Source organism: Choloepus didactylus, chromosome 12 (genome assembly GCF_015220235.1).
Source record: "Choloepus didactylus isolate mChoDid1 chromosome 12, mChoDid1.pri, whole genome shotgun sequence".
In the NCBI taxonomy this organism is placed as follows: Eukaryota; Metazoa; Chordata; class Mammalia; order Pilosa; family Megalonychidae; genus Choloepus; species Choloepus didactylus.
Window position 1 is genome coordinate 95,335,930 of NC_051318.1, and position 14,787 is coordinate 95,350,716.

General features: G+C 36.2%; 1 protein-coding gene across 3 annotated transcripts in view; it reads right to left on the bottom strand.

Annotated features, from left to right (window-relative positions):
* Positions 1-14,787, bottom strand: part of FNDC3A (fibronectin type III domain containing 3A) — a 233,679-nt gene that overhangs the window by 55,068 nt on the left and 163,824 nt on the right. For all 3 annotated transcript variants that reach the window (XM_037799659.1, XM_037799660.1, XM_037799661.1), the window contains 2 exons: positions 12,978-13,054; positions 2,387-2,624 (listed from right to left, as the gene is read on the bottom strand). In XM_037799659.1, coding sequence (XP_037655587.1) covers positions 2,387-2,624; positions 12,978-13,054 — 315 coding nt within the window. The remainder of the gene's footprint in view (positions 1-2,386; positions 2,625-12,977; positions 13,055-14,787) is intronic.

The following is a 14,787-nucleotide window of genomic DNA, read 5'->3' on the forward strand; positions in this document are numbered from 1 at the left end:
AAAAGGGGTCATGGAGTCAAACTGTTAGCCAGAAGACTGATAATGTCAGTTGTTGGGATCCAGTGGTGGATGCCTGGCTTACGGCCTCAAGTACAATGACTAGTCTTCCATCGCTAGATAGCAGATTTGTGGATCTGTACCCTTCATGTTCCTTCATATCACTGTGAATCATATCCATGTATTCTCACTAATGCATATCCCCACTCAATGACAATGGGTTTTAACTACGCAAAATAGCAGTTATTGTCACATCTAGTTTTTTCCTATAATTTTCTCAGACAAATTTTAAAAAGCTAAGTCATAACCAGCAGTAAACAAAATGGAAGGATGAAGCTACTGAAAAGCACGTTCCTTGGGCCGCTACATAAACATCATCTGGAAGCTTCTCAGGAAGGCAGAACCTTAAGACCCACCCTAGACCTACTGAATGAATCTTCATTTTTACAAGATACCCAGGTGATGTGTATGTAGATTAAAGTTGGAGAAGTACTGTGCTAAAAAACACCTACTAACTCTTGTGAAAAGTACCAGATTTGCTACAGATGTTATCTGAACTATACAGGCTCTTCCTGGCAATGTGCAGGTAATTCCTCTGGCATTAAGTATTTATAATATTTTTATCCATTAAAAAAATGAAGGCCAAAAATACAATTTACTGTCCCCTTTAAGAAAAAGATATTTATGATGGAAAAAAATCTGCAAAAACATACATAAAATGTTACTAGCAAGTACTCTGGGTTATATGTTTATTGGAAACTTTTGCTTATTGTATTTTATAATTTTGCTAGAATAAAAATTTATTACTTGGACAACAGAAATTAGTTTGAAAAAAATACATATGAATTTCAATCTTATTAATTCTACAAATTTACTAAGCACCTATTATATGATAGGTGCAAGGGAAACAGTGGCAAATAAAACAGTTTCAGCTCTTAGGGAGTCGACAGACAAATATGGGAGAAAGACATATGAATAAACACCCTGCAAAATCAAATTGTGTTAAATTTTATGAAAGAAACAAACAGATTTCAGTGCTATAGACTGATAAGGGTCAGGGACTGAAAGCTGAAATCTAAGGAATAAAAAAGTCTGTCATGGAAAGGGGGAAGAACATTATTCTTGGCAGAAGAATACTGTGTTCTGACGCCCCAAGGCAAGGAAAGAGTTTGGAGGTTTTTAACAGCTGGAAGGGGGAATGGAAAGCGGTCAGGGCCACAGCGGCAGGTCCTTGTTGTCTAGGGCAGTGATCTACAACCAGGACCGAATTTGCACCCCCCCCTGCCCCCCTACGCCCCAGGTCACCTGGCAATGTCTGGAGATATGGAGATAGTTTTGGTTGTCACAACTGGGGATGTTGGGAGGTGTATGAGCTACTGGCATCTAGTGGGCAAGGCCAGGATGTTGCTAAAGATCCTACCATGCACAGTTCTGCTTCCCACAATGAAGAACTATCCACCTCAAAATGTTAATTGTGCTGCAGCTGAGACCCTGGTCTAGGGGAAGGGCTGGGGTTTTATTTCTAAAAGCAGAGGGAAATAAATGAAATCTTTTAACAGGAGAATAACCTGATTTATATTTTTAAATGATTACTCTAGCTGAGAATGGACTGTTAGGGGCACAAATGGAAGCAGAAAAAGCAAATGGAAGGCTGCTATTGCAGTTATCTTGGCAAGGGTTGATTGTAGACTGGATTTGAGGGGCAGAGGAAAAGGAAATAGATAAATTTGGGAAAGATATAAAATAAAGTTAATATCATGATGTGGAGGATGAAAGAGGAGGAATCAAATCTGACCATTTGGTTTTTGATTGAACAAACTGAATGGATAGTGGTCCCAAGATAACAGAGAGAAGGTGGTTCTGGGGATCCAAAATTGAGATTTATATTTTAGGAGTGCTATTACTGAGCTGCAGGAAATGCCCAAGATGCATCAAGAGGCAGCTGAAAGAAGTCTGGGGCTCAGAGAAGACGTTTTGGCTGAAGAGAAAATGTGAGAGTTTGATACTGTTTTTTAAACTTCTTGTAAGAACCTGGAAACCTTGTATTGGGTATCATAGCCTTCAGGATTTACCAAAGCACATTATTCCTGGCTGAAACTTTCCTCAGAGCCTAGACGACAGGATAGAGAAAAGACTTGGCATCTTATTAGGATGCGGTCCCACTAAATATTGCTGAATGATACGTTACCTCCCCTCTTTGATTTCCTGTTTGCCCATCTGCCTAAAAGGGTAATCATGAGGATGGAGCACCTAAAATAGTACCTGAATGAGAGAAAATGACTGCAACATCATTATTGTTGGTTGATTCTTTAATATAATACGGTGACAGCACCTATCAATAAGCAGAGAATATCTATTTCAGTGAACAGTAGTCTTGCGAGAGCCTTACCTACATCTCCGTATACTTGAGAAGACTGGTACTGTGGCATATACTGTGCTGCCACGTCTCCAACTCCAGTCACTGGTGAGTACATATGGCGCGGTGGAGGGGGAATTATCGTTGGGACAGGAATGAAGCCAGGTAGAGGAGGATGGGGAGAACGGTGTATCACTGCGTGACCGCCAGGATGGAACTCTGGTGCCTGGGGAACCACAACTACTCTGCGAACACCATTGTCTTCAATAACCTACAAAATGAATATTACATTAAAAGATTCTTGTATAAGATGTGAGCCATTCTTGTGGAATAGGTTAGATTATATAAGAATTTTTATACCATTAAAAGTTAATTAAAAAAACTTAAGAGAATCAGCATGAAAAGAATTTGTTAAATACATTAGGTATATATGAATTAGCATTAAACGACACAAAGTAGATTTTGTCATACAGTGCAATCTAAATCTTAAAACACTGATGAAATTAGTTAAATAACAGTATAAACAAAAAGTAAGCAATGATATTAGGTATTTGCCCTATGTATTGAGTACATATAGTGATGCAATAAAGTGAAGGGAGACTCAGGAATTTCTGGTTTAGACATAATAGGATGAAGCAAATACTTCCCTTTTCTGCCTTGTGGGAGGGGTGGGAGAAAACTAGTTGTGAAAAGACGAAATAAAAATGGTGGGTGGGGTGGGGGGACTCCACAAAACTGGATCCAGACTGCTATAGATAAACCATGTATTAGAATTTTAGGTACAAAAGTGACTAGGACAATTGTAACAGGTGAAGATTATTTTTAGAGAGACAAATATCAAATATATCTATTCCTAGTTAAGAAATATATCTGTTGTTCTGGCAAACATTTGAAAAAAGAAAGAGTATGATTCATTCCTTTTAAACCTCACTGGAGCTGCAAGTGCTTAGTACATAGAGGGAAACCTAAAAGGCTGTAGGATTTTATCTCAAAATCAGGCTTCCCTAGTTACTCCACTAAAATATGGCCTTTCCTCTTTGAGGTTTAAATGATTATCAAGATATAATGAATAGCTAATAGTACACAGGACACAGAAATGATTAAAATATAAAGTGCTAATTTAAAGGAAATTTAAAGGAAATCCTGATAACATTTTCTGGAAGGAAAGGTTAATACTATGTTTCAGGACAGTAAAACTTATATATCTATATATAGGTGGTTGATAGATATAGGTATACTAGAAAACACAGTTATTTGTTTATAAATAAGCCTATACAACAAATCTATGATTTTACAACAGGTGAAGAATTCACTGCCCTATAAAAAAAAAGTTGCTATTACATAGTCTAATGGTCCTCAATTGCTATTAAATTATCCTTATGTATTTGAGTAAGAAATGACTTGGACTAGAGGACCAAATCAATTTACTGTTTGTTTTGTTTTTTCTTTTAATGCTGGATCTAGAACCATAATCCTTGCTTCCAGCAAAATGGATGCCTCACACTCTACCTTCTCCCTACTTAACACGGTTCTGAATTAAAACCTCAGACAAGTGTATAAGAATGGTGGAAATGAAATCATTTCTGGAACCCTAGCTGAAGGAAATCTGGGAACTGTTTCTAGCTTTTCAGCCTCTGCTCTACAGACTGGAATGGATTCTGAATGAGCCAAACCAAAGTATCTGTCACAATATCACTTTCACCTTCATCACGCTCCAACTCAGAAATTGTGAATGTCTTCCCAATGTTGACAGGATTACAGCCCACACTCTTCAACCTGGCATTCGATTTGGTTCAAACTTACATTTTAGTGCATCAATTTTTGTACACCAAATTCCGATCCCTTAATTCTAGCCAGGTTCATAATACTAAAACACCTATTTTCACATTGACCTATGCATTTCTTTATTTTGTATCTTTGTTTATTCTCTTTCCTCTTCATTTGCTTCTCCCCTTAATTTATAACTACCCGAATCCTACCATTCCTTCCAAATCTAGCACTAACTTTACCTCCTCCATGCATTTAAAAAATAGTTGACACCTACTACATTCCAGGCACTGTTCTAGTGAACTCAACAAACAAAGCAATGATTCAGAAGAGAAGAGGAAAAAGTTAAGAGTGATACCATTGCAGGGGACACATACCAACAGAGGCAGACAAACAATAAACAACATAAGTAAATTATTCAGCGTGTTGCAAGGTGAAAAATTCTATGGGAAAAAAAAAAAAACAGGTAGAAGTACTGTGGGAGGGAGATAAAATTGGTGATGCGGGTAGGACTTATTATTTCAAATTATGAAATTTAAGCAAAGACTTGAAATGATGGAATTAGCCATGCAGAAATCTGGAAGATTGTTCCAGGCAAAAGGAACTAACAGAACAAAGCCCCTAAGGCAGAATTAGGGCTGAGTGTGCCTAAGGACTGGAAAGAAGCCAGCATAACTGGATTAGGGCAAAAGAGGAGGGAAGGCAGAAGCAGATGAGGTGTCAGTGACAACAGGAGGTGGTAGTAGTCAGGTCTCGTAGAGCTGTATAGGCTATTAAAGACTTCAAATTCAGCGTTTACCGAGAGATGGGGAACCACCCAGAGTTTTGAGCAGAGGAATAATATAATCCAGTGGTTACCAAACGGGCAATTTTGCTTCCCTAGGGGACATCTGACAATGTCTAGACATTTTTTGTTATCACAACTGGGGGGATGCTGCTGGCCAAGAATGCTGGTAAGCATCCTACAATTCACAAGACAACCCCCCTATAACAAAAATTTACTTGGCCCAAAATATCTACAATGCTGAGGCTGAGAAATCCTGATACAATCACTCTGGCTGGTGAGTTGCAAATAGGCTGTAGGGAGGTTAAGGACAAACGTAGGGAAACCATTTAAGGAAACTAATGAGCATTCTAGTGAGATGATGGTGGCTTACACCCAGGTGGTAGCACTGAAGGTGATGAGAAGTCTACATTCTGAACATATTTAAAGGTAGAACAAGATTAGGTGATGACTGCATGTGCAAAATGTGAAAACAAAGTTAAAGATGATGGCTCATCAACTGTAACACAGAAGCCTGGAGTTTCAGTTATGGATGTGCAAGTAGAAGCCTGTTAGACATTTAAGTAGAAATGCTGAGTAGGCTGTCTGATCTAGTCTGCAGTTGGAGGAAAATAAGGAAACTACCAGTGTGGTACCTGGAAGGAGGAAAGATCCACTTTGTCAAGTGCTGCAGACAGGTCAAGTAACATGAAGACTAAGAATTGGCCACCAGATTTACCAATGTGGAAGTCTTTATGACCTTGACAAGAGCAATTCTGGTGTAATCATAAGGGGAAAAGCCTGATTAGAGTAGGTTCAAGAAAGAAAATGGGGAGAAGAATTGGAGAACAAACAGAGGGCACAACTTTGGGAAGTTATGCTGCAAAGGGAATAGAGAAATAGGATGGTTGCTGGTAGGAAGTTGAGTTAAGAAAGTTTTTTTTTTCTCTGGTTTTTGGTTTTTGGTGACAGCAATTATAACATGCTGATACACTAATAAGAATGACCCAATAGAGAGCAAGAAATTGATGATGTGGAAGAGAAAGAGAGGAAAAATGCTAGTGATGTCCCTGAGTAAGCAAATGGGGATGGGATGTAGTACCCCAATGGAGGCACTGGGTCTAGATAGGAACCAGAAAGTCTGTCTCTGTTACAGATGAGGAGGCAGAGTACGTGGGTACAGATGAAAACCAAGAGCATATCGCTGCAGATACTGGTAGAGATGTGGGGCTAGAAGTCTGTGGAAGGTTTCTTCTGTTTGCTCCTCCATGAATCTTTTCCTGGTTACCACAGTCTCAGTGATCTCTCCCTCCTCAAATTTTGTATTGTATTTATTCTGAATCACTTGTTTGGTATTTACAACCTTGCAATATCCATTTCAGATGCATATGTCTTACTCTATAACTCAACTGTAAGTTTCTCACGGGACATATTAACTAATTTAATCCTTGAAACGATGCTACAAATAGGTCCTATTATTCTCTCCATTGTTCATATGGGGAAACTGAGATTTAGAGATGTTAAGTAGCTTGCCCAAGGTCACAGATGTATAGTAAGTGGAGGAGCTAGTGTTTGAACTCAGGCAATCTGGCTACAGATTCCATGCTCTTATCTACTTTGTGGGTATAGAATCCACAGGTACCTGTCTTCCAGTGTCTTGTTTCACAAAATAATTGAGATCTTATTTGGTTAAAAAAAGAAGTGCCTAAATTATTTATGAAATTGAAACCACTTTTCTGCTGAGAAAGAACATTTAAAATACAAAAATAAAATATAATTAAATTAGTCTATGCTGATAAAAATTAAAACAGAGAGAAGACAATGAAATATAATTAAATGGGGCTATCAGCATAGTCTGACAACCTAACCACTTATGCCAACCAATTTCTTACTAGGGAAAGCCCTGTTTTCTTTTCTTTATTGAACATAGACATAATTAAGAGGGGCTGCAGAGAAAGGAGGCTGTGTTTACCATCTGACATTTTATACTGTGCTTGTGTCTTCCCCACCAGAATATAAATTCCACAACAAATCTGTTTTATTATCCTCAATAGCTGGAACAATACCTAGCACATGGGCAAATGCTCAAAAATGAATTACATGGTCAGAAATATATGTATTCTATTAGTTCTACTAGAATGCTACATTTCTTTTCCCCCTCAACACCAAGTTATTACGATTCTGTGACTTCCTCAATTCCTACAACCTTTGCCTCCCCGCTACTTTTTGCAACCTATATTTCATGTTTTCACCCTGAACCCAGAACTACTACTACAACTTCAAGTTCTTACACAATAATACATATATTTCTGACCATTTGTTCAACAAATATCCTATATATAAAACCACGCACATATATAAAATGTCAGTAAGTAATACAACCTTCTTTTACTGAAGTTCTGTTTCTATTACTCTGACTACACCTCTTTATCCTCAAATTTCTAAGTCCTGTTACCTTCCAGTCCCCCCTCCTTTGAAATTAGACTGGTTTGCAGAACCTTTGAAAAATCTACTAACCTCTGCTGCATGCTGAACATAAAAGGAAAATGAAATATCAGGCCAAGCTCAAAGGAGTAATCTAAAACTTGTCCTGAAGTTAATACAGGCCTTTCCCCTACATTGAGATCTATAATTCTCTCCGTTAGGCAACCTCTCATCATCATAACAACCCACATTCCATAATGAACAGTTAGGGGAACCATTACAAGTAAGGGAGACAGAGGAAACTTTTGATGTTGCCTTTCAGGATCCCATTCCAGTAGTCTACACTTTTTTCTTGACAAATCATTAGCTTAATCACTAATATATCAACTGTTACTCTGTCCTGCACTACAACTGATACTCTTAAGGACTATTAAGTTAATATTATTTGCCAGTGAATTAAGTTTCTTCTATTCCTGTCATCATTTCTTTCCCTGTCCACATTTGCAGTTTGTTTTTGTTTGTTTGTTCCTCATTTGATACCTTAGTTTAGTTGAAATATATTTGTCTTTATATAATGTCAATCTCTCACAATCTACCTTTTCTTTTTATTTGTTAAAACTGAAATAATAAAGTTCAATAAGGTTATGTCTAAAATAAGAAGGAGCAGGTTCCCAAAATGGCTACAGTGCTTATCTATGAGAGTAAAATGAATAACTTTGGTATATGGACCATGTATTATTATCTTTTCAATAGCTTGCTCTGAGGCTTTTTTGTATTTTTTTAATCTGGTAAGCAACAGTTGAGGTTGCTGGTTAAGTGTAGTAAGTAGATGTAAAGAAAAGGCATTAATTATAAATGAAGTGATGATGATATTTGGGAATTGTTTAAAAATATTCCAGCAATTAAAAGAAAAGGTGAGGGTGTGTGATAAAACAAGACTGCCAACACGTTTATAATTTTTGAAGCTGGATTATGGGTACATGGGAGTTAATTACATTACTCATTCTACTAGTGAACAAGTTTGAAAATTTCCTAATAAAAAAGTAAAAAAGAAAAGATGTATAGAAGAAATAGAGAGTAATCTATACTCTAATAATCAATGTTGGGTGAAGTGAGCATTTCCATTTCCAGAAGTTTATCCTAAAGAAATAGCAAGATTTGTGCAGATATTCAATGTACACTTACAATTGCGAAAGAAAAATTGCAACAAGCCTAAACAATCACAAAATGAGAATAATGAAATAAATTGAGATCTACTGATGGAAAAGAATATTATATAGCCTTTAAAACATGTATTTTTGAAATATATTTAACTTTACAGGGAAGTAGTAATATTAAATTCCATAAATATACAGAATGTTTGTAATTTTGTAATTAGAAAAAAGGCTAAAGGAAATATGCTAAATGTTCACAGAGAGTATCTCTGGGTTGTAATATTCAATGCAAATTATTTTTCCTACCCTTTTCTATACTTTCCAAGGTTTCTACAACAACCAGGATTTAAAAAATTTTAGTGATTAAAAAAGTGTTCTTTATCATTAAATGTATTTTCGATTGGTTGTGCACAAAATTAATATTCCTTCTTTATATTTAAGCTTCTGGCAGATAATTTTATTCTATTTGCATATGATTTTAATTAGCTTCAGCTCAGTTAGTAAATGACTTTTTAAAAAATAATGATGTTTTTAAGTGATGATCCATCTTTCTGATACAATAATAAAAGTTATGTATATAACCGAAAAATTAAGTCTATTTTCTCCATTTACCCTTCTGGTGACAGGGACATTCTATACCTATTTATCAACTTTTTCTTCAAAACTTAAGATCCACAGAATAAAATAATTCACATCCCCATTACTATTGAATAGAATGCTAAAGTAGCAGAGCAATAAAGTACAAAAATTGTGAAATTAACAATTCTACAATACTCTTGATTAGGAAGGCAAAGGGAGTATAATGCAACAGGCAATTTTAATAGTAGGTATGAACTTCGCAAATTTCAAACAAGAAAACAGAACCAATTACTCTTGAAGTTGCTTAATGTTATTCTCAAAAATGAAGTTAAAATAGATATGTATGATGATGAGTTCACATTTGAAGTGCTTTGCTACTTAATCAGGACATGAAATTGGTACCAACATCACAAATTTGAAGGTTGATATATCCCTGAGTAAATCATGTTTTCTTCATGTGTTTCTCCTGTAAGTACTTTCATTAAATCTTGATCTTAACCTTAAAAATTATGATCTATGTATCCACTTCACCTTTTGGACTTTTCATTTTTCTGTCTGAATATGCTCCTAGTTATGTAGCAGTATTATTTCCTCAGTAATGGATCTATGCAGCCACAACACTGGATTTTTATTTTTGTAGTCCTTGCTTGCCTGACCAACCTTTCTAGGACATGTAAATTTGCTGAATCCTATTAGCATGTACTGACTTATCAGAAACATGATGATATAGCAAAAACATCACTTGACCCTTCTGGGAACAGTGGCCTTAAACAACAGATACAAATAAATAGGGATGGAAATGAACAACGTGTTGCTACAAGATGAGATCAGCGCATAAAACCTAAAAGAAGACTATGGATGGTAGCTATCTGTGGGTTTAACGTGTGTGTGTGCTACTTGGTTCCTGCTGAGCTAAACACCACCTGCCCTTATCATGGCCATTACGTATCTTAATACTTGGCTCAACTTCCAGCTTCCAGATTTGCAAACAGTGTTTGCTTATGTGTCAAGTTCCTAGACAATTATCAAGTACTTAACTGTGTCGAGAACTTGGCTCTTAACGATAAGTATTTTCTAATAATCAGAAATTGTGTGTTCGGGTGGGGTGGTTTTGACAGTGATGTGAAAAAACTAGAATAAAGTCTTGCATAGTGGGTACTTAAATTATTTTGATAATGATGAGACTAATTTCTGTCTCTTTATTGCCCCATATGCTTGCAAATGATGTGTTTCCTGGAGATAATCTTGATTGTGAACTAAGATTGATGGCAGCAGCCCACTAACCTCACTTAATCCTTCCAGTAAAATTGCTGTTAAAGTTGATTCATTTATTTGACTACTATTTATGGGACAAGACTGTTAATTAACACAAGTACACAAAAATAATGTAAAGGCAATTCCTATTCTCAAAGAACTTAAAATCTGTAGGGAAAAAATTTATACATACATACAATTATAATACTAGTACACCACCAAGAAATGGTACAAATAACTCAATCTAGGGCCTCAGAATGGTAGAATTTCAAAAGGCTAAGATGGGGGAATGTATTTCAGGTAGAGATAACACCACTGACAAAACCACAGAGAAAAGAAAACACCAAGTCAGCATGTGAGAAGTCATGTTTGGCTGCAAAAATGGCACGTGACTGGAAGTATCAAGAAAAGGGTGCAAAGGCAAACTAGGACAGAACTGAGTAGGCCTTAAGGTTAATAAATCTCGACTTTCTTCAAAGAACAAAAAGAACCAACTAAAGGCTCTTCAGAAGCACAAAAATGAGAAGTAGTGCCAAGATTATTTTAGTGACTGTTGGTCTACATATATAGAATGTCAACTTAGATGCTATTATTTGATTGATTTACAAATATTCATGGAGTTCCTGATAGATGACAGGGACCACTATCTCTCTGACCTCATTCTCTACTAGTACTCTGTTTGGTATACTCGGTCCAGCCACACAGGCCTCCTTGCTTGCCCAGGCATGCTCTCATCTTAGGTCATCTGCGTTGGCTGTTTCTGGTCCCAGAACCCTTTTTCCCCAAATATGTGCATGGCTAACTCCCACCTGTCCTTCAAAACTTCACTCAAATGTCATCTTTTCAATGAAGCCTACCCTGACTACCCTGTTTTAAAACGAAACCAGCTCTACTTTCTGTTTTTCCTCAATATCATTCAGCACCTAACACATTTATTATGCCTACTGTTTGCTTCTCCCCACCAGAATGTAGACTCCCCAAGGACAGGGATCTTTGTTTATTTTAGTCATGGATAGATCCAAAGCACCTAGAAGAGTACCTGACATATACCAGCACTTGGTATATGTCTATTTGCTAGACATTGTTGAATACAGAAACCTAAGAAGTCATAATCTTCTCAGGAAAGAAAATTAATTATGCAGTGTTATAAATATATTAAAATGATATATTTAAGGTGCTGGGAGAGCCTGAGGGAGAAGCACATGGAAAGGCTCAGGGAAAGCTACTTCTAGAAGGTCATGATTGAGTGAAATGAGAAGAGTAGGCGGTTGCCATAAAAATAAAAGGAAAGGAATTGTAAACTGAGAGAATAGCAGGTTACCCTACTATAGCATTGAAAAAATTTGTCTTAATTGTCCTTGTATCACTAGCACCCAAGGGAGAACTTGTTACACAGTGCCCTTCAATAAATGTTTGTTGAACTGAATTATACCAGAGAGAAAAGAACCTAGGTATGGTCTTTATGTAGGTGAAGAAAGGTCTGTGAAGAAGCAACCAGAAGAAACAATCAGGATAGCAATATGTCAAGGAAATCCTGGGGTATCAGATCAATGGTGTCAAATGTTTAGAGATCAAGGAGGATAGATGAAGCTAGACAAAAGGTCTTTGGATTTGGAACATAGCAGACAGCAGTTTTAGTAGGGTAGTATGGGCAGAATACGGACTACAATAAATCAAGGAATTGTGTTAAAAGTGGAGATAGCAAGTATTTTGCTAAGTATTTTCAAATATATTATCTCATATATATTGTTTCATATTGAGGACACTCAAGGAAGTTGACTTGCCCAAGGCCATGCAGTCAGCAAGAGTTTGAAATAAGATTTGAATCCAGCTTTTGACTCTAAATCTCATACTACTTCCATCCTACCCACCAGCAAGTTCTCCTTTTGCCATTCTTCACAGCGTGGTGGGCTTCATACAGTAGGCAGAGAAACCATCACATTATCTCACTAATATTCCAGCATAAGCAGGGAGGAAGTAAAAGAGGGCCCAAGGAAAACTGCAAGTGTAAATCAGGTGGCAGGAAAAGAAACTGGCTATTTCCAAAAAGGATTTGAGGCAATGAGTGCAGACTACAAAGAATCTCGGTAGTGGAAGACATTGAACACCTGTAGATCTTACAGTTTACTTCAGTTTGATTGTTCAAGTAAGTTAAGCCAAACTTTAGTCTTTAAGTCAGAGTTTCCCAACAGGTGTGAACTGATTTTGATCCCTTCAGCCCTTAAGGTTGCAAGTATAAATTCTCTTATACTTCATCAAGTTGCCATACAATCATCAGCAGTTTCTGTGCCACTGGATGAATAAGGTTAAATGCACTGTCATGGATTATTTCCAAGCAATGACTAATTTTAAAAATGTTAGTGTAGGCACCTTTACAGTTTAAGATATTACTTACACTATTCACATTTTCAGGGAGATAAAACTCTAGAATGAACTCCCTTTTATAACTCAATACTCAAAGACGAGGCCAATGGATGAGTGCTGCCAATATAATTTTTTTCCTTCTTTCCAAATGTTCTAAAATACTTGAAATAAATATATTTACTAAATATACTAAATACTAAACTGGCATATCTTTGGTAATCTAGAAGCACGTAAATGGTATTTTTTCATTAGAATTAAAGTTAAATAGACCTACTAACACTATTATAGATATAAAAAGGAAAATAACATAAAAACATACCTGTGGGGCATATCCAGGAGGCACATAAATAGGAGGTACAGAACCATTTGGGGACATCATTGGAACCTGAGCAGGACCTGAACGGAATACAGAAATGATGTATTAATTAATCCATGATTCCTTAGCAAGCTTGAGTTGAAAACAATTTGAATTACACCTTGAATAGTTCATCTAAACTAAACACTCAAGATAATCATTGCTGTATTACTATGAAAAGAAATTCAGATTATTCACCTGCTATAAAACTGTGCATGGATTACCCTTCACCAAAAGGAGCATTTCGCAAACTTGCCTGGTGATTATTACCATCACCTGAGGAGCTTTTGAAACATATAAATTTCCAGGGTTTCCTAGAGATTCTTATTCGATATGTTTACCATTGGGTCTAAATCAGTATATTTTACTTTACAAACATCCCACATGATGATTATGATTCTGCAAGTTTAGAAACACTGACCTAGAGGAAAAGTAAACTGCATATAATATCAGTGAAAGATACAAAAGGTAAAACTTTAAAAGGCAATAGGATGATTCAGGAAAGAAGAGGAAAAATAGTTAGAAATTTGGAACTTGCGTAGTTAGGGTCAAAAGACTTGTGTATTGTGGAAGTCATGTCTATGGGAGCTTGATAACAAAGTTAGAGAAATGCTATACAGGCATATTTACCTAAAAGAAATAGTTTCCTTCTTACAGTGAAAAGTTCTTAAAAAAAAACCCAACCAACCAAACAAAAAACCCTAAAACAAACAAAAAAACTTAAAAAATAAAACTAAAAAATAAAAAAAAACAAGAAAATTCAGCTCATCTTATTCTATACTTCCTTTCATTTTATAACATTATACTTTCTAAGAAACTCTGGGAAGGTGTGTTTTATTCCTTCCAGAAATCAAAATCTTACTTGCTTTATATAACTTCTTAAAAATGTACCTTACCTTCAGATCCTTTTTTCCTGTAACTTTAGACTGCACTGTCCCCTCGCCCACTGCTTTTTAATCACCGGACATGAAACCTTCTCAAAGAGGCTTACTTATTGAAATAATGTGTATACCATAAGAATTTGATAAAGAACAGTGGGAGAAGGTTCCTTTTATATGCAGAATTTTAATCTGAGGAGTACATACAATAAATCTCCTTTTCTATATAAAGAAATGAATGAGGAAAAGCTTAATTGTAGGGTAGAAAACAAACATATCTCACTTGTAACACTAAGCAAACTTCCAAAAAAATGAAGAGTAGAGAGGTTACAAAAAGTCCAGATTACAGCCACTCTCCTTTTTCTGGGGAAGGGGGAGGGGTAAAGACAAAACAACAAAGTGGGGGGAGGCGGAGGAGAAGGGAGGTGAGAAATAGGAAAGGAAAGAGGAAAGACTGTAGGAAAATGAGGGGTGCAGGAGGGGAAATGCTAAACATTGAGGGAAAGGGAGGTGTGCTTTATACTTCCAGGCAAGAAAGGCCTCATTCAACAACTCACCTTCTGAATTCTATATTCTGGGCTTAAGAGAAAGACCAGTTTTCAAGTAATGATAGTTTACTTCTATTAGTAATTTAACTGTCACTAGCTTTCTGAATCTTAAGAGCTGTCTTACTACTGATGAGAGATTTAGCCGAGGGCCAAAAAAAATTCACTGAAAATTGCAGTTATAATTGTAATAAAGGAAATAAACATTTATTCAATCTTAAGTGCCAGGGACTGTGGGTTCTTTCACATATTGTCAAATTTAATCCTCACATCAAGTCATTAGAGCAGGAATTTTTTTTTTAGCCAGAGTAAATAAATTAAAAAAGAAGTTATTGCTGATTATGTTTAAAA